The sequence below is a fragment of the Scleropages formosus genome, chromosome 2, assembly GCF_900964775.1.
Source record: "Scleropages formosus chromosome 2, fSclFor1.1, whole genome shotgun sequence".
Classification (NCBI taxonomy): domain Eukaryota; kingdom Metazoa; phylum Chordata; class Actinopteri; order Osteoglossiformes; family Osteoglossidae; genus Scleropages; species Scleropages formosus.
The window spans coordinates 2,886,142-2,913,422 of NC_041807.1; the positions used below are offsets into that span (position 1 = coordinate 2,886,142).

The 27,281-nt window shown below is 46.7% G+C and overlaps 1 protein-coding gene across 13 annotated transcripts in view; it reads right to left on the reverse strand.

Annotated features, from left to right (window-relative positions):
- camta1b (calmodulin binding transcription activator 1b) overlaps positions 1-27,281 on the reverse strand; it is a 292,596-nt gene that overhangs the window by 41,451 nt on the left and 223,864 nt on the right. For 11 of the 13 annotated variants that reach the window (XM_018758623.2, XM_029246426.1, XM_018758621.2 and 8 more), the window contains 2 exons: positions 7,552-7,705; positions 986-1,126 (listed from right to left, as the gene is read on the reverse strand). In XM_018758623.2, coding sequence (XP_018614139.2) covers positions 986-1,126; positions 7,552-7,705 — 295 coding nt within the window. The remainder of the gene's footprint in view (positions 1-985; positions 1,127-7,551; positions 7,706-27,281) is intronic. The other 2 variants (XM_018758624.2, XM_018758618.2) reach the window with 1 other exon arrangement.

The window sequence follows — 27,281 nt, forward strand, 5'->3', positions numbered from 1 at the left end:
TAAGTTATAGGGAGCATGTTCCGGGTACTGCTGATTTGAAAACGACACGTATTCGGGATTCAGCCTGCATCCAAAAAAGCGCAACGCTACGGTCACATGGAGTTGCATGCGGTGATGGAATGTGGATGCAGACAGATACGAATGCAACGAAAGGACAAAAATGACACGTTCTAGTCGGTTTTGGCTGTTACTCCCTGTTGTCCACAAACAGCACAGCATTTACTATTGTGACAGGAATTATTAACCAACACTAGAGGGGTCACAACCCTGACTGTAGCTCCTGACTCGCTGTCACTGGACCTTATTGGCCCGGTAGTGACCCTGATTGGCCCGGGACTGGCCGTGGTTGGCTCAGGACTGACCCTGGTTGACCCGGGACTGGCCCTGATTGGCCCGGGACTGACCCTGATTGGCCCGGGACTAGCCCTGATTGGCCCAGGACGGGACTGGCCCTGATTGGCCCAGGACTGACCCTGATTGGCCCGGGACTAGCCCTGATTGACCCGGGACTGACCCTGATTGGCCCCGGAATGACCCTGATTGGCCCGGGACTGGCCCTGGTTGACCCGGGACTGGCCTTGATTGGCCCAGGACGGGACTGGCCCTGATTGGCCCAGGACTGACCCTGATTGGCCCGGGACTAGCCCTGATTGACCCGGGACTGACCCTGATTGGCCCCGGACTGACCCTGATTGACCGGGGACTAGCCCTGATTGGCCCAAAACTGACCCTGATTGGCCCAGGACTGACCCTGATTGACCGGGGACTGGCCCTGATTGGCCCAGAACTGACCCTGATTGGCCCAGGACTGACCCTGATTGACCCAGGACTGACCCTGATTGGCCCAAGACTGGCCTTGATTGGCTCAAGACTGACCCCGATTGGCCCGGTACTGGCCCTGGACCATCCCTGACCCTATCTACCCTGCCCTGCTTCGCTTTCTGCCTTGCCTGGCCCTTTCCTGCATCCTGGCTCCACCCCTTACCCAGAGTGCCTGTGCAGAGACAGTTGTGAGTCCGGGGCGGTGGCTTGGTCTGGTGGCTGTCCAGTATCTGCTGCACCAGCTGCTCCACAGAGAAGCCGGTGCTGCTGTTCCCGTTGCTGCAAGTCCACTTGATGCCATGAACTGCCGGGAGAGAGGAGACAGAGTCGTCAGCCAGCCACACAGCCCAGCAGCCTCGGCACTCCCACACTGACCCTGGACACCTCTGCCTGCTGAGGGAGACACTGCCGAATGCCCTACCGCTACGTATGACTTCGCTGTTCGCTGGATGCTTTTATCCAAAGCAGCTTACAATTTCATCTCTTTCTACGGGCGGATACTTAACTGGAGATTTTCAGCTGAAGTTTCGGAGACAAGAGCGGGGCCCGAGGTGTTCACTCGAAAATTTCATATTGCAAGCTTGTGCCTCTAAATGCGGTGCTAGTTGGTAAAACTCTGCTTAACCTCGGTACTCACATCCAGTTTCAGAGACCTACAATGAAAAAAGAAGATAAGCTTTTTACTAAGCTCTGCTAATAGAAAATGTACAGGCTTTCTATAGCCAGAGCCTCTGGACTCTGGACTCAGTGACTGTAAAGCAGGCTGTGGAGACACCTGCTGGTTGGATGCTGCTACTGCAGGCTGTGCCACTGCACTCTGAAGGTGACATTTCCCACATGTTCGCAGTTGCTGCAACAGGAGAAGCCACTGGAGGAAAACAGGCAACCACTCAAAACGAGAGGAGACCTTTTTCCCGCCCCACTTCCCAGTCTGCTCAGGCCTCGTCAACACATGAGGAAACACCGCTAGTCTCCTGCCTCCAGTGCTGCACCCACATCTCCTGACTATGAGCCTGCTGGTGCAAGCAGCATGTGCGCCACTGCCGCAAAATCCAACAGGAGCGAAATGCAGTACGTGTGGACATATCCGCAACCTCCTGAAGGCAGCGAGTCCAAAAAAAAAAAAAACTGAGATGGTTTTAAATGGAAATCTCTGTGCCCACCTGCTCAGAAGTGAGTAAGAAAGTGAAAGAGGGGGAGAAAATTAAGACCGGATGCAGGTTACAAGGGAGGACGTGCAAAGGTGGGATGGCGAGTACGGACACAGAAACGACAGGAAATCGTGACGTTACGCTGGGTGACAGCGATGTGAGCTTGTAAGCGTGACAGGCCAGCAGTCGCTGTATCACACAAAGCCCAGGGAGGGATGGAGGAATGGAGGGAGGAGAATTAACTCTGATGACTGAACACAAAGCTGTAACAGTCAAGGAGCGGGAAGCCCACAGGACACACCCAGCTGTGCTGAAAGAAGCTGACATAGCTGCTCTGATCGGGTCACTAGGCTGGATCTCTTTGGGCAACCGGGAAGCAGCTAAAATAAACATTTAACCCTTTAACTGAACAGTTATGTGCTTGTATTGCACAGAAAAGTAGCGTCAGTGATACAGGTACCGTATGTAGCAAATACAGGTTTCAAGGGATGATGGATCTGCAGCCCAGATATCTCTACAGGGTTTGTGGGCCCATCAAAAAGTGAAGATCATCAACTGTTATTCGTTATTTGCTTTAAATCACAAGGAACTGTTTTACCATTTAAAAAGCTCCGTTGACTCGTATGGATGATGCTCTCGGAATTAGAGCAACAGCGACTTGAACCAGCAATCGCAGCTGTGTCTTTTACCATAACAAACTTATTATCTGTTGGCGAGTCACGCAGCCAGAGGTACAAGTGGACACATCAGCCGGCAGTGCTATCCATAGCAGCACCCATCTCGCTGGGAGCATAACGCACTAACGGGCAGCTTCTCAACAGGATTCCAAGCACCCGTAGCCTCCAGACCGGTGTGTCTTTTGCCTGCAAAGACCCTGCAGTCTGGTACACCTGTCCGCAATCTGTGCTCTCAGCTCAAATTAAAGCACACGCAATTTATTGTGGCCCAAAATACAAATAAATGTGCCACACCTGAGCAATCTGGCCAGTCCATACCAATTCTAGTTCCAGCTAACTGCGTCCGTACCTTTACATAAAAGGCCCCCCACCGCTTGGCACCAACGATAAGTTATATGACGGGAGAGCTGGATCCCCCAGCCCAACGTGGGAAGCGTGATCATATGGAAGCTCATTCTACCGGCTCCTTCAGCACTCCGTCCTGCCTCCCCGCACTTTCCTTTCATTGTTTTAGAATATTTTGATCATATTTGGTGCGGATTCTGTTGGTGAAAACACACACTTCTCAGCTCATTAGTGGCACGCCACAGCAAGAAAGGTGGCAGTAGGAATACGCAAGCAGGTTGTCCTCCTCCCATTTCCCGCACCCACTGTGTCTTCATTAACCTGTTAACTTCTCCAGATGGACCTAAAAACAATGGACGCTCCTGTCAGCCAGTGGCCATCTATCACACACACAGTGATGCAATGCCATGTAGGTGAGACTGCACACTTCGTATATCCCTAACACAACAGTCCGTTTTGTCCAGATGCTTGAGTCGGCTTCAAGCCCATCACTCCCTACCTCGAGGAAGGGCAGTGGCAATTATGCCGCATCACTGTGGAAGGCCGGGTCATGACCTCTCCTGGTCGAGCCACTCAGGAACCCAGAGCTGATTTATTATTCATGCATGAATAAGGCATGGGTGATGTCTCCTTGCCACCTTCTTCCCACTAAGTGCATGGAGTACTTGACCTGCACCAGCACCATCCCACCACTAGGTGGCAGTGCTGTCATGCACAGAATTAGTGTTTTAGGATCAGAGCAATACTGGCCTCTGTGCTGCATATTTTTACATATCACATTATTATTATTTTCTTAATAAATATGGCTAATGACACAACATACACTACTTATGGAAAAACCGCTCATTTAAATTGTAATTAAAGCAGCAGTATTAAGGTAGATTAAGTACAGGAGATTTCGGTAGTGGCAGAATAGACGGATCTTAATTGGTGGCAGTTCTGCTGTTTTTGGGTCAAACTACAGTCTTCCAGGATGTAATTATTTTTTGTAGCATTTTAAATCTGTGGTACAGAGGTTGACGGAGCTAAAAACTTTAAAAATGCTCGAAATATCGAGGTCTAGGGTGTTGTTCAGTACTCCGGAAAGCCCCGGAAGCTGAGCGGCTCCACGCCGGCACTGTGAATATATGTGTGTGATGTGTACAAATACAGGGGTCTACAGGAGATCAGATATGCGCTTACTTGGAAGCCATGGCAGAGTTGTCCAGGCCAGCCAGCAAGACTGCTTTAAACACAGCAGTCCCTGCGTTTTTTTATCCATTGTTACACTGCCCGTGTTACAGATGTACTTTGCCTTGTGCTAATAATGTTGACAGACGAGGTGGTCCACAGCAGTTGCTTCTAGACCAGCACCGTATATTCCTGATAAAACTGATGTGTGTGCAGTAGTGTCAAATTAACAGGTTTAATTAAAATATGTATTTTTAAAATACAGTGCAATGAAAAAGGAAGCGCAACCCAAGAAAACGTTTGTCTTTTTTTTTACATTTTTGGACAGAAGGATATTTGATCATTATTTGAACAACACAGATAAAGGTGAACAAATTTTTATGAAATTATAATGAAAAATCACATTTTGCACTCACACACACTTTCAGAACCGCTTGTCCCATACGGGGTCACGGGGAACCGGAGCCTAACCCGGTAACACAGGGCGCAAGGCCGGAGGGGGAGGGGACACACCCAGGACGGGACGCCAGTCCGTCGCAAGGCACCCCAAGCGGGACTCAAACCCCAGACCCACAAATGATGCATTTAGAGAGGAACTTGGAGGGCACTGTTTTACATAAACATCAGAAACCTGTGGTGTGATTTTGGTCTGAGCAATTTAGGTGTGTGGTTGCATCATGCCCAGCTCAAAAGAGCCCTCCAAGGCCCTCGGGATAAAAAACGGTTGAGGCCAGTGAGTCTGGGAAGGGTTTCGCAGCCGTTTCCAAGCAATTTGTAGTCTAGCACTCCAGTGTCCGAAAGATCATTTACAAATGGAAAAAATTTCAAACCACTTCCAATCTGTCTAGACCAGGTCATCCCGCCAAATTCTGCTCAAGAGCTGACCAAAAGAAGAGTCCAAGAACACCAGGATAATATCAAGGGATTTACAGGCAAGCCTTCCCTCAGTCATTGTCAAAGTGCCCGAGGCAACAGTCCGAAAAAGGCTGCACAACTATGCCCTACATTTGACGTCCCCAAAAAGTACAGATGCACAAATGAAGTGTGCTAGACAACATCTAGGTGAACATCAGGACAACTGGAATAATATGCTCTGAATGCACGTGACAAAGGTAGAGTTTTCTGACCTCAATGGCAGGTGTCATATTTGGTAAAACCAAAAGCTTTGACCAAAAAAACCTCATACCAACTGCAAAGCTCGGTGGTGGAAGCTTTATGGTTCGGGGCTGCTTTTCTGCTTCAGGTCCTGGCCAGTTTGGCATCGCGGAGTCAACTGAGAGCTCCACATTGTACCAGAGAGGAGAGTACTTAAGGAGAGTATGAGACCATCTGTCAAAATGCTGAAGCTGAACCATAAACAGACCTTACAACAAAACAATGACACAAGACATTCCAGCAGATTCACAAAGGATTGGTTCAAAAAGAAGAAACTGACAGCTGTGGAATGGACAAGTGAAAACCCGTATCTAAACAGCATCTAAAGGTTTTGGAGGGGCCTGCAGCGAACAGTATGTGCAAGAAAGTCCTCAAATATTATTCAGCTGAAGGGGTTCTGTGAGAAGGAATAGGTAAAAATATCTCCAAGTCAAATCAGGAGACTGATAGACAATTGCGTGAAATGGCTGGAACAAGTGATTTCTCCCAAAGTGGGGGGGGGGGGGGCGCAACACCAGACATTGAAGCTATGGGTGTACTTATTTTTCACACAGCAGACAACTGAATTTCTTTTTTGTTGAATAAATGTTTGCAAAGAATAATTTTTGCAGTTATTTGTTAAATTAGACCACCTTTATCATTCATTCATTCATTCATTCATTCATTCATTCATTTTCACAAACTGTTTGTCCTTGTCAAGGTCACAGTGGTCCAGAGCCTATCCCAGAAGTACTGGGGAACTGGGCTTGAGGAGTACACTCTGGATGGGATGACAGTCCATTGCATGGTACCTTTATCTTGTTGAAATGAAGATCAAATACAGTCATGCGCCGCTTAACGACGTTTCGACGGACCACATATACGACGGCGGTCCCGTAAGATTATAAAGGAGCTGAAAAATTCTTATCGACTTGCGATACCATAGCTTTCGTAACGTTGTAGCGCAACGCGTTACCCACGTGTTTGTGGTGGTGCTGCTGTAAGCAAACCTACTGCGCTGCCAGTTGTATAAAAGTATAGCACATACAATTATTTGCAGTACATAATACTTGATAATGATAATAAACACCTATGGTACTGCTGTTACTATGCTAATATTGTACTTTTTATCCTTATTTTACAGTCTACTCTTTCTACTTATAAAAAAAGTTCACTGTAAAACAATATGCTGTGTTACACTGGCAGCGGCGTCATAAATCTTGTATTTACTGCATCTCTTGACTGCATCGAGGTTATACCATCTAGGTGTGTATAAGTTCACTCTATGATCGAGGCTGTACCATCTAGGTTTCTATAAGTACACTCTATGATCGAAGCTATACCATCTAGGTGTGTATAAGTACACTCTTATGATCGAGGCTATACCATCTAGGTTTGTATAAATACACTCTCATGATCGAGGCTATACCATCTAGGTTTCTATAAGTACACTCTCATGATCGAGGCTATACCATCTAGGTTTCTATAAGTACACTCTCATGATCGAGGCTATACCATCTAGGTTTCTATAAGTACACTCTATGATCGAGGCTATACCATCTAAGTGTGTATAAGTACACTCTCATGATCGAGGCTATACCATCTAGGTTTCTATAAGTACACTCTATGATCGAGGCTATACCATCTAAGTGTGTATAAGTATACTCTTATGATCGAGGCTATACCATCTAGGTTTGTATAAATACACTCTCATGATCGAGGCTATACCATCTAGGTTTCTATAAGTACACTCTCATGATCGAGGCTATACCATCTAGGTTTCTATAAGTACACTCTCATGATCGAGGCTATACCATCTAGGTTTCTATAAGTACACTCTCATGATCGAGGCTATACCATCTAGGTTTCTATAAGTACACTCAGTGATCGAGGCTACACCATCTAGGTTTGTACAAGTTGACTCTGTGATGTTCGCGCAATAACGAAATCGCCTAATGATGCATTTCTCAGAACGTATCCCCGTCATTAAGCGACGCACGTCTGCATGTTAGAGACCCACCTTTTTTATATGGTGTACTTACTTTTTCACAGTACTGTATGTTTAATTTTATGCATTTAAAGGAAAAAAAGTGTGGTATACTCCTTTATCCCTTACAGAGAAAAGAGTGAAATCCAGAATCCTACTTGGTTATCGACACGCTCCGAAATGGGAAGTTGACTAAGGGTAAGAGAAGGAATCAGCTGCACCCTTTGTGTACTGCTGCAAGGGGCCGATTCTTGCGCACACTCACACATAGGCTTGAGTTGACCGATGAGCTCCTCCTTGGTCCACTTGGCCCACTCCTTCTTGTCCGTGTTGATGGAACACAGGATGGGCCCGCACGGCTTTCCGCAATCCTCGATGGCCGGCACGTTCAGGTAGTGCACCAGCACGATGTCGGGGTTCTGCAGGAAAATGGGAAGGACAGCATTCAGAGAGGCAGAGAGGCAGAGAGAGGTCGACACAAAGGAAGGGGTGGAAGGAGAACAGACACCGAGGGCTGGAATACTGAGGTCGTAACCCCAGCTGAGATCTGTAGCGGGTTAGACAGTGAAGGAGAGGCACGGCGACCCTCACGAACTCTGTGTGAATTTTGTGCTGCCACTGGACAAAGCCCTTCAGTCAGGTAGCGGGAAACATTTAAAATTCCTTTTGACACATATAATAAAGAGCAGAAAGGGGTCAGAACCCACATAATGAAGTGAAACCCGGTCGTGTTCCATATCAAGGAGGGGGGGGATAACATAGCTGGGGTGCACAGGCAGCAGAGAAAGTGAGAAGACAACAAGTTGCCCGACGGTGGTTGTAACTGGGAGAGGGAGGTGGGCGTGGGGTAACTGCCAAGACTGCGCATGCGACGCTACATCGCTGCGCACAAGTGCGTCCGTCTCCAAGGAGCTGATGCCCTCAATTAACTTCAAAGTATTTACCAACTCAAAACGTCGCCCGTTCGCAGGCAGCAAGAATTACAGCAATAAATTACCCAAATTGACAACTTATGAGTAATAGGTGCTGTTTATAAGCACATTGAGCAGTCTGAAAACATCAATTCCGTTCGGCGAGCATGACTGGCTTTGAGTAAAGAGTGAGGTAAACAGCCTCACACCGAACGCCAGACAAAGCACAGTCATACACACACAAAGGCCCAAAACACACTCAAAGGGAAAAGAATTATTTCACAATTGAGAACACGGCTTGTCACATAAGCCCTGGATGTACAGCAGCCTTTAAATAATGAGACCCCAGCTGTAAACACGGAAAGCGTGTAACAACAGACTCTACGCAGCTCTTGGTCCGGGCCATGGTGACATCCCGTCTGGAATACTGCAACTCTCTCCTGTCTGGTCTCCCAGCTACTGCCATCAAGCCTCTACAGCTATGCCCGAGTTGCGTTCCCATATATCTCTTCTACTCGTTTCTCTGCACTGGCTTCCTATAGCTGCCCGGATCAAATTCAAGACTCTGGTTACGGCCTACAAAACCGCCAACGGATCTGCTCCCCAATATCTACAAGAGCGGATCACTCGCTACACCCCAACCAGACTACTATGTTCCTCCACTTCTGCCCGCTTGGTGGTCCCACGCACAAGAAGTACAAAATCAAAATCACAAAGGTTTCCAGTTCTGGCTCCAAAGTGGTGGTATGAGCTCCCCCTCTCACTCAGAACTGCTGAATCTCTCTCTATGTTTTAGAAGGGTCTCAGAACTCACCTCTTCCAGATTCACTTCTCCCATGATTTCTTATGTCCATGTTAATGTGTCATTATTCATACTCTATAACTTTGTCATTATAACTGTAGAATAATGGATAAACCTTTATGCAACTTCTTGTGTGATGTGCATTGATTAAATGTGGCACAGCGAGTCGCTCTGCTGTCTCACAGCGCCTGGCTGGTGCGAGAGGACATGGGTTTGACCCTCGCTCAGTCTACGTGGAGTTTGCATGTTCTCGCCGTGTCTGTGTGGGTTTCCTCCGGGTGCTCTGGTTTCCTCCCACTGTCCAAAGACAAGCTGTGCAGGTTCACCCATAGTGTGTGAGTGACAGAGTGTGTGCATGTGTGTTCCACTGATGTATGGATGAGTGGCCCAGTGTAAGTAGTGTATCTAGCAGTGTAAGTCACCGCGGTAAATAGGGTGTGTGGGCTGATAACACTACATAGAGTTCATCGGAAGTTGCTTTGGAGAAAAGTGTCTGCTAAATAAATAAATGTGACAAAATGACTGTGCTTAAAATCATACATCTGAATCAAAGTGTCTCTTCCTGCTAATGTAACGCACACATTGTGTCTTCTGTGAGACGTATGTTGTGTTGAAGAAAAGTGTCTGTTAAATGAATAAATGTAAATGGAGGTGTCCATGCTGGGCTTTGTGCTTAATCAGCTGTAGGTGGATTTTGGTCCTTTTTTGCAACTGCTGCTCAAAATCACGACGTGCCACTCCGTGGTCGCCCGATCGGTGTCATCGTAACAGCATGGGAACACTTGAGGCGCTCACTCTTGAGGACCCAGCTTACACACGCAGCAAGGAGACGGTCTGAACCACACGGATCCGCTCCTACCGGACCGAACTACTTCCACCACCCGGCAAAAACAGTCTTTCAGGAGTGACTACAATGTGCATCTCGTAAGTGTGCCGAGAGGCACTCGAGGGAGTCATGGAATTGGGAGCGAAGGGTTAACGCAAGCTGTCTTTGAAAGACGAGTGCAGAGGGCGAAAATCAAAGAAAATCATTCTGGGATTTTTTAGGGGACATTAGCATTTTAATTCTGTGGCGTTTTGGCTTGAATAACTGCGGAAACTTTGAAATGGATATTTGAAGGTGTTTGCGCGGTACCTCTCCGGGATTTGAAAACCTGGGCTGATTTAATCTCACTTTCAAATATGAGGGGGGGGAAACGGGATGAACTCGCTCTTCGAGAGAATCTTCCGCTGTTGGCACTGCAGCGCTCTGCCCTGCTGATGTGGCCCGGCGGAGAGCCGGCCGTTGTGCGCTCTGCGGCGCTCTGCGGCGACCCACAATGCCCCTCTCTGCACGGCGGCCCAATGTGCCGAGTGTCAAGGTGGCCTGCAGTTACAGGATGTGTCACACGAGCCACGCAGCACAACTTTGGACCCCAGTGCATTAAATCTGGATGTGAACCAAACATCTTACATCCCTCGCTCCTTTTTCTCTCGGTGTGACGCTTTTATAGCGTATTTACCAGGTATTTACCGGCACTTTGGGGTCCTTCCCCATTCAACAAACAAGTCAGAAGAATAAAAAGAGTAATCATGATGGCACAGTGAGTAGTGCTGCTGTCTCACAGTGCCTGGGTGGGGCAAGAGGATGTGGGTTCAACTCCCCGCTCAGTCTGTGTGGAGTTTGCATGTTCTTCCTGTGTCTGTGTGGGTTTCTGCTGGGTGCTCTGGTTTCCTCCTGCAGTCCAAAGACATGCTGTTCAGGTTCACCCATAGTGTGTGAGTGACAGAGAGAGTGTGTTCCACTGATGTATGGATGAGTGACCCAGTGTAAATAGTGTAAACCCAGTGTGGATTTCCTCTGGGTGCTCTGGTTTCCTCCCACACTCCAAAGACATGCTATTCAGGTTCACCTCTAGTGTGTGAGTGACAGATAGAGAGAGTGTGTTCCACTGATGTATGGATGAGTGACCCAGTGTAAGTAGTGTAAACCCAGTGTGGGTTTCCTCTAGGTGCTCTGGTTTCCTCCCACACTCCAACGATATGCTGTTCAGGTTCACCCATAGTGTGTGAGTGACAGAGAGAGTGTGTTCCACTGATGTATGGATGAGTGACCCATTGTAAGTAGTGTATCTAGCAGTGTAAGTCACCATGGTGAATAAGGTGTGTGGGCTGATGACACTACATAGAGTTCATTGGAAGTCACTTTGGAGAAAAGCGTCTGTTAAATAAATAAATGTAATTTAACTGTCTGCAGCTGCTTTCTTTTGTTAGTGTAATACAGGTTTTGGTTCTAGGAAAATTGTTTTGCTTGAGAATTTTTCCAGGAAAACAAGGTCTCAGTAATGTAGTGACTGATTATATGATGCTCTTTTTGCTCTATTTCCTTTATGGCTTGGATACATCTGCCTGTAAGCAGTGAGGGGTGATATGTGGGGTTGACCATAGTGTTATTACTTTGCATTAATTCAGTGTTTAGCTGAAGCTTCCAAAAGAACTTCCACTATCTGACCCATTTATACAGCGGGGTATCAATTCAGGGTAAAAACCTTGATCTTGATCCAGGTTTTTACCCTGAATTGATACCCTGCTGCATAAATGGGTGCTTCTGCAACAGCTGGAAATAGGGCTTCAACTGGCAAACTTAAAGCTTGGGTAGGATAACTGCTTCACCACTGTAACACCTGCTGTGGTGTAATGCTTGATCAGCAAGGTGTGTTTTTCTTGTTCATGCCCTTTACCCCCGTTACTATGGTGACGGTGATGCCATCTGTCAGGAGTGGTCTTTAAATGAAACCTAACTGGCAGACAACTGAGCTCTTAATGGGGCTCCTGGCTTGTTGGTGGGGATGGTAGGCCATGCTGTTTGTACGAAGTTGTGCGTGTCGCTGGAGATCGGCAACAAAGCTCCTACGCACCCGCATATGACACCAGACAGCGTTCACATGTGTGTCTGGCTGCACACAGACAGTACGCACGCTTGCCCGCATACACTGCATCGCAACTTCAACCAGTCTCATCGGCCGCGTTCGGCCGGAGTCCTGCGGACAACCCGCTCCCGTCCCATTGGAGGTGTCGAGATGCGTTACGCTGCACGGCACAGCAAACGGGGAATTGCTGGTTCAAATACCCGAACAGGCACTGCTATCTACCCTTGGGCTCCTTAACCAGATTTACTTCATTTACTTTTTCATAAGCAAATTACATAGCCAGATATTACATTTTGGTTTCACTGAGACATCTGCTTAGGAAATATGCAGTGCTCTAAAAACTTTTAACCTTTATGATAATGTGAAATAAGTGGTGTGTGAAAATTAAAGCGGTGCTGGCGGCTCAATATTACCGCAGCACGTGTCTTTGATACGGTGTCGGCCAAGCAGGTAAGAGGTACAGATAAAGGTATGTGTGCGTCTGGGGACAAGAGAACGTGATTGTGCAGTGGCCATCGTAGAGCCCTTAAACAAATCCAGGGTGAGGGCTTTCCGCTAGTTAAGGAATGTGGTACAGTGCTTTGATTATAGCTGAAGTGTTCCTCTCTTCCACACTAGTAGGCATCTGAACCCCTTTACATGACAGCAGCAATGAAACAATACAGTACAAGCCCCCAGGAAGAGGTAAGTGGTCCAGGCCATGGCTCAAAGGTCAAACCCGCTGCACCGCCACACCCCCCACCACGATAATGATGGAACTGGGTATGTCCTCCAATAAAACTCAACAAAGCAGGAGAAGGAGGTGCCCTTGTTCATCCTGGGGTATCCCGTCAGTGAAAATCACAGATTGGATAGGCAGCGGGACGTTATAACTATAGGTTCGAGGCAATTTTTCTTTGACATAATCAGAAGTTTTACGGATTAATCAAAGTTTCTTGGTGCTCTCCACCGCTCCTGATTTGAGTGTCACCGAGAAGCAAAAGCCCGCATCACCCTCGAGGGGGCAACGATAGTCGCCGTGGCCGTTGCATCACATCGCTCCTGCTCACGCCGAGTCAACGGTGACACCAGCCGACGCAGTTACGTAATGTTCAACGGTGATTGCAAACACACCTTCGCTACCCGCTGTCCGAGGCAAATCAAGATTTGGCTTCTGCTGGGTTTTGAAACGGGGGCAGAAATGAGCAGTCATTGAATTTACTGTTGAGCGTACAGGTCACAGTTTGCGGTCCGTCTGTCACCTCCAGCGAGGTGGAGGTGATATGGTCCCTCTATTCCCCTGGGCTTTGATTCTCAGTGAAGGGTTTGGCATCAACATAATTTTAGGCAGTGAGCTCCACTTTAATCCTATTAATATGGTTTTGTCTCGGTTCTTGGTTGCAGTTTAGCCTCTAGATATCTAAAGAAGGTATCAGAGGCCTCAGTGGCAGAACAGGTCTGTATCACACGTGAACGTGGCGAGGGAATTAGGTCCCAACTTCGGGGGCCCGCAACTAATGAAACGCAAGCGATTTTTCAATGAAACACACCCGATGAGAACGGAGCCATTCGATAGCCGCCAGTTACGGACGTCTACCTCCTTCAGAGCCATCAGCTCCTGCTCTAGTACCCTTCATAAAGGTACTTATCTTGAATTGCTCCTGTAAGAATACCCTGCTGTATAACTGGACCAATTATTACATGTTGTTTATTGTACAAATGTAACATTGTAAGTTGCCTTGGACAATGGTGTCGGGTAACACACGCACACTGACTAAAACCGCTTGGCCCAAGCGGGGTCGCGGCAAGCCGGAGCCTAGCCCAGCAAGACACGGTGCAAGGCTGGAGGGGGAGGGGACACAGCCAGGACAGGACGTCAGTCCATCGCATGGCACCCCAAGCAAGACTAAAACCACAGACCCACCAGAGAGCAGGCACAAGTCAAACCCCTCTGTGCCACCACACCCTCATGGTGTTGGGTAATGAAATTTAAAAAAGAACATCCAATATTACAGTTATGGGATGAAAGAGTGTACTGGACACGAGTCTTGTAAGGACGTGGGACGTGTGGCTTAACATCTGTGTATTTTACTTAGCGTGTCTTTCTCTGCTGAAAGACTGTCCATCCAGAATGACCGTGGCTCTGTAAGCGATCGTCTCTTCGTTTTGTGTGAGTGAGTGTTTGAAGGTGAGTACGTGCCTGCAGAGTGTGTGTGTAGGGCATCGTGCTGGTTCTCTTTAATGGCAGCCCTGGCTCTGGCACGGTGACGGATGGTGCTGGGTACTCATCACAAAGCAGATGTCTGCACCCTGGCACCCTGGGCCAGAACTTAAATACACCCAGAGTACACTGTCTCCAGCTGCTCCTGTTCATTTCAAGGTCAGCTGTTTTGGCGGCGCCGTACGCTTTCTCGCCTCGACAAATACAGGTTCGAACTAACTCTCAACCACACTCGCGGAAGCGTACATGCAGACAACGCCAAACGTGTTCAAATCTCGAATGTCGAACGCCGTACCAGACGAGGCACAAATGCAAAATTTACATACGATACACTAACCACTTGCGCACTGTTTGTGCACAAGCACAAAAGGGAGTTCTTGTTCACCTCACACACAATTTCATGCAGAAAAGCCAAACACGTGAATGTATCATATAGGTTATTGCCCTCAAATGTTAACAGCCATGCATTCTTTTACTCACTTTTATGCATAAGTAGACAAATACCTGCTTTTACCCACCCATCATCAACAACCGCTTGTCCCGAGTGGGGTCGCGGTGAGCTGGAGCCTGACCTGGCAACGCAGGGCACAGGGCCAAGGGGGGGAGGGGACACCAGTCTGTGTTAAGGCACCCCAAGCGGGACTCAAACTCAAGACCCCCCACACAGCAGGCACTGGCTGAACCCGCTAGACCACCACACCCCCCTACTTGCTTTTACGAACCCTTTTTTTGTCACTTAGGGTTGTGTTTAGTGGTCCTAAACTATCATTCTCCTGCATCATCATTGGGGAGTCCCTTTTTGTGAACTAATCTCCCTCTCGTGCGTCTTTGTGCCGCCCCAAGATGTATTGCTTTAACTTTTTCGGAGTCGTCTCGCTAATTATATTGCCCGATGGCAGCAAGTGGCCTCTATGACAGAAGAGACTCGAGGTCTGCGAAGTGGGGTCAGAGTCACACAGCTCTGAGTGCGATGAATATGACGAAAGACCCCCGGGGAATGACTCTCACTTCATGCACCCCTCACTGATAACGTGCAACCTACTGATGCCATCACCTTGACCTCCAGGTGTCCCTGGGAGCCCAGGTCAAGATAGGTGAAAGAAAGTAAAGGAACCACTGCATTATCTGGGTCTTCTTTGGTGTCTTTGACACTAACTGTAATCTGGAAAGGAAAAGTCAGAGTATCAGGGCAAAAAAAGGGATAAAGTTACAGAACACCATAAAATAAACCTGGCATACCCTGATTACCTGCAGCTAAGAGTCACAAGGTCAAAAAACAATTGCTTTTGCTCTTTCTCTTCTGTTTTTCTGTAAGATATCATTTACTGCTTACAAAGCGTATCAGAAAAACTGCTTGACGATCCTAGACCAGGCGGGCTACATTCCACTGAACACTGCCCTGGCTTACACAACACTTGGAATACCAGGGCAGGGGTGGATGACTCTGCGCTAACTGACAACCAGTCGAAACCAGCCGTGTCCTTCCTCCTTGCCCTTGAGTGGCCTTCTCTCACGCCTCAACTTGAGCTGGCGGCTCACAAGTTCCCAGAACACGCGTGGGTGCTTCCTCAAGCGAGCAGCGATTGTGGATGCTGGATCCTTCAAATTTCAGCACCACGACCCTCCTCTCTAAGGCCAGCGCTTCCTGCACTCCACAGAGAAGCCAAGATGAACACCCTGAGTGGCAGTGACAGGGGCAGCGACAGCTGAGGTTCCCCCTTAAAAAGCTGCTTATCATAAATGCATGAATTGCTCAGCAACGTATCAAAGAGCAATGGTTCATCTACCCATGCGCAGGTTAGAGAGAGGTGGCGGGGACGCGCTCCCTCTGCCTCATGCGCGTATCAAACAAGTACGTTAATGCTGTGGCTGCACCCCCTCACCCACCCCACCGCACCCCCCCCGGGACTGAAAGCTCTGGCTGTTGCCTAGCGACCGGCAGAGAGTTTTTCTCCTGTCTTCACCCCTGACCCAGATGAAAAATGAGTGAGAGAGAAGGAGATAGAGGGGCGGAGGATGAGATGTGTGGAGGAGGAAATAAGACCAGGAGAAAAATGGAGGGAAAGGGGAAGGCAAGTGCGTTTTTTTTTTTTTTTTTCCGTTTTTTTTTTTTGCCCTAGGAAACGAATGGAGGAGTGAGGCCCATCTGTGTGCTACTTTCAATGCGTGGTCAATTCTACCAGTGACCTGCACAACCTGTGAAGTTCTGAATGGGCAGTGCTAATTGCAGATGAACAGAAACTGGGAAGTGAGGATATGGTTGGGGTACAGAAAGTTGGGGCACACTGGGACACATACGTCCCATCCATCCTATACGTGCAGAAAATAACTGATAAGTGCTTTATATGAGACTAACTCATGAGGTTCTGTGAGCCCTAGAAATTCAATACACACACACACACACACACACACCCACACAAACAGACTCCTGAGCAGTACACTATCTTGTGTTTCCAGAAAGCCAACCACCATGGAAAATCTTTCTAAAACAAATTTCAGGGTAGGACACAGGCAGCACATCTTTGCCCTTCCGTGGTTATAATAGGAATTTAATTGACGCTATTAATGGGGCATTAATCATTAAAGCAGAGATGCTGAGGTGGCACCGCAGAGTGTGACATTCAAAGACATCTGCCTTGAGAGTCAGCTGGTCACTCCTGGACAAGAGACGGAGGGAGAATCAGAGGAGCTTGGGGCAGATCAGTGAATACACACTTAATAGTCGGTCAACATAGCGGTGGGAATCTCTTTTCAGATTCTCTCTGGAGGAAGAAAACATGGCTGAGCATAAACGCACACACATTCGCACACGTGCACCTATTTAACAATGACTGTGGGAACTTCTTATTAACTTTAATGTAGTAAATGGTTCCCGCTTCTCTATTCAAAACTCAAGACGTTTGAAAGTTGTGACATGTTCAATTTCTTCAACTTTTCCCAACTGTCAAAAGTGCTTTTTTTTTTTTAAACTGCAGGTTGTTCGGGGATAATTGTGCGTTGTGTCACTATGGAGACAGACTCAGTAGAGTCTTGGGAGCTGTAATTGGGAGAGTAATTGGGAGCTGCTCAGCCCAGCATCGTAAAGAACCGCAGAGGGTGGTGAAGTCGGCACAGCTCGCCACTGGCTGTGAGCTTCCAAACATCCAGGACATCTACACAGGCAGATGCCGTAAGATGGCCTGGGCTGTCCTCAAGGACCCCAGTCATCCTGGTCGTACACTAATGTTAGCACTGTACCCAGTCTAAATCAAACACACACACACACAGGTTGAAGCCGCTTCTCCTGAGTGGGGGTCGCGGTGAGCCAGAGCCTAACCCGGCAACACAAGGCACAGGGCTGGAGGGGGAGGGGACACACCCAGGAGGGGACACCAGTCCATCGCAAGGCACCCTGAGGAGGACTCGAACCCAGACCCACCTCTCTAGCGGGACCAGACCAAACCCGTTGCGCCCACTCACCCCCCTAAATCAAACAGACTGCGGGATACAGTGGCTTCTACCTCCAGGCTGTTAGACTCCTAAACAGTCAAGCAGCATCCAAATTCAGCAACTCATCTGGTTTTCGTCGAATAGTTTCACTTAATAGTTACTAGTTTTACTCAACTCCTATTGTGTTGTGTTTTGCAAATGTTTTTAACGTGTTAGTAATCTTAATGCATGTCGTTACTTTATTATCCCCCCCCAGAAGCTGGTGGAAAAAAGACATTTTATTGCCAGCAATCACTGCTCTACGCTCTATTGTTGTGCATTTGATAAATAAACCTTTGATTGATAGAGCTGGAAACAGAAGGGGAATGAATGCAAAAGACTTGGAGCGTAAAGGGTAAGATGAGCAGAAAGGGCAAGACTGGGGGCAAAGGGGTAAGTTTGAAGGTAGAGCCAGAGAGATGGAGACAGGAATGTGTGTCCTTGGTGATTCACTTGTCTTATTCTTGCTTTTCTATGACAGGTGGCCACAGACCTTGCAGGGACACATTAAAATGTTTATAAGCTGTTTGAAGAATTGGCTCTTTAGTACACCATTTCCAATACTATTATGGTCTTGGACGCTGTCACTGAACTGTCACTGAAAGCTCTTTGAGTACATGTGTATAAAATGAGCATACACAAGTGAGTGTGCATCTACATGTCCGTAAGAAACGTTCAGACACACATTCGGTTAACTGCACCTTTCAATATATATGTAGGAAAAGCAAATCTGGAAAGATTTCGTTTCAACTCTGGTTACTGTCTATTGTGCAAGTTAATGTTTTATATTATCTAGGAAATATTCATATTACAGTTCAGGTTAGATAATTTGATTTATAAGAAAAAGCATATTGACAGAAGCAAACCCAGATATTTAGATTTTTTATACCTAAACAGACACAATGTTCCCTTTATTTTTAACGGAGACTTTTTGATAGCATTCAGATTCACTTAATGATGTTTGTTTCATACAAAATAATGAGAATGATGGGGTTAGATGGCTTTCAAAAAGTGGTAACCATTTGGTAGAGGAATAATTAAGGCACAGAGAAGCAGACATCATTCTAGGAGTAAGGCAAGGAGGTTCCTCCACAAAGAGGCAGGAGCTCCATTAGTTATTGTCTGGGGCCCACAGGCTAATTTGTTTGCATCAATAATACATTCAAAGGATTTATCTAACTTGCAAATGAGTGTTCATTTACTGGTCCGACAGGCAAGGAGGTATAGGGGCTGGCAAACACCCGAGAGCACATGCGGTCAAGGGCAGTCAAGAGCGGTTAAGAGGCAAGATTAACTCATTCATGCCCCCGACAGAGTTTTCTAAAGGAACAGAAGAGTGTTGTTCGGTGCTGGTGAAGGAACTCTAGACCAGCAGCTAGTATTCCAAAGCTCCCTATGCTGCACCGCCCTCATTCAAGTGTAGAAGGTATACTATAGGCTGGTAAGAGTTATGTAGTCACATGTAAGTGGATGTCATCCTGGAGATGGAATGACCCCTGCAGCTTGTGAGGTATGAATAGATATCTTGACTTAGAGGAGCCGCTGAGAACGTACTGCTAGAAGAGAGTGCCTTTGAGGGAAGGAAATGTTGAATACTAAACCACCGAATAGTGATTTCCGGTGATCTACACATAAACGATGTACATTTTCACTGCATTTGTACATTTGGATTTTGAAGGACCCAGGTTCAGATGCCACCAACAGTTATGGTACCTGTCACGTTCACGCCCACAACTCACTCGACAGCACCTGACTCCAGTCTAGCACCTGACTAACTGCTTACCCTTTAAAAGATCCTCCTCAGCTCCCATACCTTTGCGGAATCTCGTCAGAGACAACCACCCTCCTTCGTGACGTCCAGTTCACACGTAACCCTTGTTCTCAGTTCTCGTCCTCCGGTTTTCGACCCTCCGCTTTGTTTCCCGACCACGTCCACGGATCTTCGTTCCAGTGCCGACCGCCAATCGACCGACCCTTCGCTTCGTCCCCTGACCACGCCCATGGATCCTCGCTCTGACTCCGACCGCCGATCGACCGACCCTTCACCTGTCCCCGACACCGAAAACTTGCCTGATGCCTTGAATCCATATGAACGACTCTGCACTTGGGTCCAGCCATCCCGGTTCCCTGGGTTCTGCGTGACAGTACCCTGGCCAAAGTACATACCCTAATTTGCTCCAGTAAGAATTGCCCAGCTGCATAAATGGGTAAATTACGGTAGGGTGCACTGGAGAAAAGCATCAGCTAAATACATAAATAGTCCTTCTGGTAATCCAAGGTATGAAAGCCTTAGTAGAAGCATTTTAACTGGGAGAAGCACAGAATGACAGCTTGATGGAAAAGAAGTGACACAGGGTGACTAACAAACACACAGCCATAAAGAACACACACAAGTAAAGCAAAAACTGTACACCAGCCTCCTCCATCCCTGTCACACAGCTTGCGCTGTGCCAACGCAAAACCCAGCTTCTTACACCTCCACAATCCTCGCTGACAACCAAGATCTTGACATCTTACACCTCCACGCAAAGTCTCCCACACTTGCCCTCTGTTTACCCTTTCTGTGACCCCAAACGGTAAGCACAGTCGTTCCGATAGTGAGGTGGAGACGGTGGATATCTAAGGGAGCATCAATGCAGTTATGTGGCCTTTGTGTCATTTCTGAGTCATTATCGCCTCTGCTCCCAGGTCAACTGGAGTGCTGTTCAGTCAGCCTTCTCTGTCTGACACCAGCTTTGTGTTTTATAAACCCATCTGACACATCCTTTTTCCCTTTCTCTCTCCCAGAGACACACAGTCACAGTCAACTCCTCTAAACTACCGAGGCTAAATATCACCCTCCAGATCGCGTACTGTTATTCTTATTGCATACGTCAACGTCCTGCATGGCCATACCCAGGAGTGGCAAGATACTAATGACTTTCCTTGTTCAAGCAATTAAAAATATATTTCTCACCTGCCAGGCTGCAGAGTGAGGGGCTTGGAAGAAGACCACATGCAAAGAGCGGCGGTACGTACAGGTGAGCTTATGTGCACATGCATGTCCGTGTGCGCATGTATGAGTGCCTTAAGGCAGCGGTCAACCTCATTCCAACCTAAGATGACATGACAGCTCCTGAAACTACATCAAAAAACCAAAATGTTCTGTACTACAAAAAAGAACAGCATTTAAACCCATGCCATCCTGCATGGTGAAAAGAACATTCATGTATATCTTTCCCATACCCTGGATATTTACACTCTGACTGACAGAATGGCCACCTCCCAAAAAAAAGAGTGGGTGGACCATGAGACAAATGAAATTCCTTAGTCATGACAGCTGAGACAATTGTGCTGACTGGCAGTAAAAAGTTTTGTCTCATCTGATTCTATGACAGCGGAGTGGGGAGTGAGAGATTGGACAAAAAATGCACACTCCTCCAAAGGAAAACTTCACAGCTTGATTCATACAAATGCGACGTTGTATTCTATTCACTTCACTCCAAAATACGTTGATATTTTTCATCTGCTTTTCCATTGACCGGAGAGGTTATTGCCGTGTCTGATGACTTCACAATGACTGCTGGGGGAGTGACCCACTGAACAGGATAATTAGCAGTTCAGGGGAGCTGGAGTTTTTCACAGCACTAAGCAACACTCACATTCCTTCAGCTACATCGCCTGTCAAGGTATACAGGGTATTCACTGAAGATACTACGCACAAAGCAGGAGTCATGTATAATACGCGGATTATGGCAGGTGGCTCTTTTCCCTTCCATTTTGTCAACTCATTATTGTTTTTTTATTCCCATCATTTGGTTGCATTGATATTGGCATGAGTGAATTGAAGCAATATCCTTCTTGAAAACACCTGCAACAGTGACCTCTATCACACATCACATCGTCTGAAACCACTTATCCCGTGCGGGATCGCGGGGGGCTGGAGCCTAACCCGGCAACACAGGGCGCAAGGCTGGAGGAGGAGGTGACACACCCAGGACGGGACGCCAGTCCATCACAAGGTACCCCAAGCAGGACTCGAACCCCAGACCAACCAGAGAGCAAGACCTGGCCAAATCTGCTGCGCCACCGTGCCACCATGCCACTGCACCCCCTGTGACCTCTATCATTTGTTCTTATATGGGCAAAAGTCCTGCCTGAAAAACTGGACACCTACTATTTATTTAAGAAAGAAACTTTTTTCACTCAAGCCAGTTTTTCCTTAATAATCTTTCATCACCACTTTGACTACAAATACATTGTATTTGACTGTTATTAGTTTGCAGTGGGTGTGGTGGCGCAGTGTGTTTGGCCAGGTCTTGCTCTCTGGTGGATCAGGGCTTCGCGTCCTGCTTGGGGTGCCTTGTGACAGACTGGCGTCCCGTCCTGGGTGAGTCCCCTCTCCCTCCAGCCTTGTGTCCTGGGTTGCCGGGTTAGGCTCCGGCTCGCTGCGACCCCCCCCCCCACACTTGGGGCAAGCGGTTTCAGCCAGTGTGTGTGATTAGTTCATCATACCAGCAGAACATAAAAGACCATCAGTGTCTTATATATACATATATATGAATTACCTGGGGTCCAACTTGAACTTCTGCAATAGCTAGACATCACAGACAAACCCCTGTTACCATCTAGACATACAGGCCTCTCTACAGAACATTCTCGAAGCATGCGGATGAAAACCTCATACCCGAAACACAAAAAAAACTAGGATATATGGTAGCTGTTTCAGTTATTGCGCATGTTGAGAGGTTGCCCAGGTTTTGTAACAGTGCGTCTGCCGGGAAAAAAGAACTCATCTCCGAACAAAAGAAAAGTATTGCCCTATAAATGCTATATATGAGAAATTAGGTAGAACAGCACAGGTAGTAACCCTGAGAAAATCTACAGTATTCCCAGAGGACACAGAAGACTAAGCTGTGAAGAATAAAGGCTAGCCAGAAAGTCCTTCTGTACACTGCAGTTCACGGTAATGCCATTTAGCATACATGGGGCACCCACAGCATTTCAAGATTTAATACATAGGGTCTTACTGAACAGAAAAAGGTATGTGTGTGCTACAGTGCGTGCTACTCGCCTGAAAATCAAGGTAATCTGCAGCAGCAGCTCTAGTTCCTATCAACACCACCTACACTGTACCCTAGGAATAGTGTCAGTTTGACCCTAAACAAAGGTGTTGGTGGACAAGAAGTGTGGGCAAGGACATGGCCTGCAAGCAAAGTGACAGAAGATGGAAAAAACATTAGAAATAGCTCAGAACCAGGCAACGTGATACAGGTGTTATCTGCTGTTCACAGATATGAGTCTATGGTTTTGTTCATTTGTATTGTAGTTGGTAGGCATGCAAATTTATTCATAATCCAACATATTGAAAAAAAATACACCACATATAAAATTACTTACTCACAAAGCTTTTCATAGCACTCACGGAACTCTGTAACGTTGCCAAAAAGTATCGAAATTTTGGGACAGAGACAAAAATCTGCTCTAATTGTGGGTCTGTCTAGCTATCAGCATGAGTAATATTCATGGCGTGTGATTTCTATGGATAGGCTGTATTGAAAACCTGGCGCAATCAAGCTCTTTTTGCCTGTCATTGACTGGTCATTCACAGAGTGGAAATAAAAACATGCGAGGCTAAAAGACAGCAAGTCATGTAGGTTTGTTTCAGGCCTAACCCTTGAGCTTAACCAAGTTCATGCTCAAGTCAACAGTAGTACTCTTTCCTTCCTTCAACTTTTCTTTTGATTGCAACTTCTGAATAAAAGCCCTGCAGAAGTTTCTGATGTAGAACTACGTCTTTCTCCTCACTAGGTAGGGGGGGTAAATTGGGAATTGACCGTCACATAAAAATGCAACCCGTCCCGTAAAAATGCAACCCCCTCTCGCCGCTACTGCTTGCAAATGAAAAGACACAGAGAGATAGTGCATATACCGTTGGACAGAGGAAGGAACACCGCATCAAACGAGATATGAACGGCCGCTGCAGGTCGAGCGAACTGGCAACATTGTGAAAATGTCCCACATTTGGCTCGCCGGCAACGTTGAGAAAATGTCACTCATTTGCCTCGTTATCGAGTTGCCGTGCGTTGCACTACATGTCATCACGTTCGAACCACGTCATAGCGCTGACGTCAGCACCTCAGTTCGTAGCTAGAGAGCCGCGCTATCGGACGAGTATCGCGCTGGCGGGAAACCCTACATTTAGACCGAGGTAGGGGGCCCGAAGGCGGATCATCGAATTAACCATTTCAAAGATGACCAAGAAACACAACGCAAAGTACTATTGCGACCGACGAGCTGCACTTAGGGAGCAAGCCGAGGCCTCTCGGATTCTAAAGACACCAGCCAAGTCGCCGGCTCAGCGAAAGCATGGGAGGCACGGGAGGCTGCAAAATCGCGTCAGACAGCCTCGGACCGCAACCGTCGACTTCTCGCGCACCCAACATCGCCGTGCAACACGAGCCCATGGACGTGGATGCAGCAGCGACCGACCTGATATCTAGGCCGAGTGGGTCGGGGCTCACCACCCACACGTAGTTCTACGTAAAGATATGCAGCATAGTAAAGCTATGCACGTGAAAATTTTTTGGCATTTTCCATTGCCGTAGTTGAGGCTGCGCCTACTGGCAAATGTCAGTCGTACCCAAAAATTACGTGCAACAGAGACACATTTGGAACATGACAGCGAGCAGGAACAAAGGCAGGCGCCGGAGCCAGAGCCCACCTGCCTGGCACCACTCGGATAGCTCTCGGCCAGTCTTTGTGGGAAACGCCCTCAGCCTCCCCCTCAAGTTAGTGAGCTAGAAGAGAGAAATTAATCTAGGCACAAGCACAGTGGAAAAGGGGGTGAGACACAGAGAGAAAGAAATGTACTCTAAATAATGGCTTTAAGGAATCCGTTGGGTAAGAAACCGGCGGCGTTTCAGAAATGAGTACACTCGTGTTGTGGAAGGGAAAACAGCTAGCGAGAAGACTTCTGGGCAAACCTTCGTAGTGTTCTGAAACAAGTTCTGCAGACACAAGTGTGGGAATATGATGGAAGAATAAAGGAATGTGTGGATTTCCACCTTTTGAGATAGGGCCAAAATGCCTTCGGAGATAGATCCAAACATATACTGAAAGGGATGTTGTCACCTGACTACAATTCACCTGTTATCACCTGACTTCTCCAGTATAATTTATAGGTTGCTTTTTATTGGATACATAGAAAGAACCTGTTAAGACCTACGACTCAGTGTAACCTTCTTCTGCCTTCAGAGCATCCCTCTACAATCGATACTTCCCTGGACAACTCCTGCTTCAAGTAGAGGAAAAGCAAAGAAGGAGCTGTGACACCAATACAGCCCATCCACAGAAGAGTGGATGCTGGAACAACGGACAGAGCCAGAATTTTTTTTTTTTTGGAAAAAAATAGGAAAAAAGGAACAAATATTAGAATGAAAAAAATACACAAAATATGCATGAAAAACATTTTTAAAAGAAATAATTAAACACAAATTTACACACACACACACACATATTAGTACAGTATACAAAAATACGAAACGGAGAGTTACTAGTCGGGAAATGGACACTGTCTCCCCATATAGTCCGTTGTTCTGAGGCTGGACTGTAACTATGAACCTGAAAAGTTTTTTGACAAACTTGTGGTATGTCTTCAGATTAAAATTCCAGGCTTTTTCTACACCCTTTAATATCTGTGTCTGCACCTGTGGCGATTCAATTTAGTTTACATGTTCAATCAGTTTATAGGTATTTCAAAAAAAAAAGAAAAAATAACTACTAGGAAGGTGATTAGTAATCGGCGATATTCTGGTTAAATTTTTTTTCAGCTACTTGTGTGATGAACGAAGGTGCATATGGTGAAGGAAACAAACTAACCACTTAAGAATCACACATTTGCAGCTATGTCTCTTTCTCCTAATATAATGCACAAACTGTATTTTCTATGAGATGTACGTCTCTTTGGAGAAAAGCATCTGCTAAATGAATAAATGTAAATGTAACTGTGATTTATTCAAACAAATATTAGAACTAATATCTCTGTAAAATTTGTACAGTAGTTTCTTCTATATGTACTGTATTTATAATATGTCTATATATTATTTATATTATATGTATACATACATACATAGATGCATACATATATATTTTTTGCTTTAGGTTTAATACCTTTTAAACCGAATGTGGACAATAGTGAGATAACTATATGGATAAAAAGTGAAACGCATATGCGCATGTGTTATGGATGATTGATCAAGAAGATCAGTTCACTTTGGTAGTATTCTGAGCTGGATTGGTATTTATAGGAGGTCTTGAGACAGCAGCGCTGTGCTTCCTCTTGACGCCCCCCCCACCCCACCCCACCAAAGGTTCTCCAGCTGCTTTCCTGGAGCATCCGAGGATGGAGGTAGCCAGAAAAGCAGAGGGCTAATCCGTGACATGCCCTCTATCTATGTGGTAAGATAGGATATCGGAGGTAAATCCTGCCTTTTTCTAACTCTCCGACAAACCACATTTTCTGGGATGCTTATATTTCCCCCTGCCTGCGCTAGACACACTTAAATTGGCTTTCCATACTAAGGACAGCACCCTACGAGTAGGGATACGCCTCTCCTACGTGACCTTTTCTACTAATGTGGTCAGACACCGCTTTTCCCGTCTGAGGCAACATGCTGAAACCCCATTCCGAAACCTCTCTGCTTGGGCTCGCAGTATTGACGCAGGATTCCAGCATAAGTGTTCTTATTTTAGATGCCTTAAAAATATAGTGTTTAAGGGAACGGAAATAGTTGCGTGTGTTGCAGCCATTGTTTATTTTTTTTTCACGCCCAGATGTTCGCAAAAAGAGAGTAAAACAACAAGTAAAGTTTTAGTCGCTGCTTGATGAGAAAGTACATACTTCACCCTAGGCCTGGACGTCAATGAGCCGTGGGAGAGTTTGATCCAGATTTCAATCATCTCAGCCGGGCCGGGGGAGGGTCTCCGGCGAAACGTGATTAATAAGCACCTGATGCTGCTCTTTGAGACATTTCATTATCCGATCAGACCCCCCCCTCGCCAACTCCTGTCCTTTTTCTTCCTCCCACCCATCCCCTGCACCATTCCTTGGCATGAAACAAGTCTCCAGCATCATCCCCAGCATCCTACAGTCCTACAGTGGCCCCACGCTACAAAGAAAGACACGTATCATTTTTTTTGGCTTTTCTAACTCATTCAGCCAAAACATCTTGCAACCTTTCATGTTAAGTACCTCTACCAAGGGTAAAAGAGTAGAGCCTCTCCTAGTAGTTTTTCTAGATGTCTTTGGATTACAGGTCCATGTGGTTAACCATCACCTTACGCACTGCCAGTGGATGCGCTTCCAAATCACGAAACCACAAACCAATAGATTTTTGCTGCGCTGAAAAATTCAAAAGCAGCTAATAAAAAAAGGAAGTCTTCATTGTACGTTGAAGTACAGATGGAATTACATTCCATTACAGCTGAAAATGACGGGTGGACGCGGCGAAGCTGAATTCATCAGCAGGGCCACCAGCAGTGATGAAAAGAGGAGGGTAGAACGTTGTGTAATATTATCCTGCAAACATCTGTCAGCTATACTATTTATGATGAAAATGCTTCCAACGCATGAAAGATGGGTAAAAATTGGTCGCGAAAACTGATATTTTGCAGATGGTTGTTGCAGTTGCATTACAACCAAATTATTGTAATTATGCTTTTGTG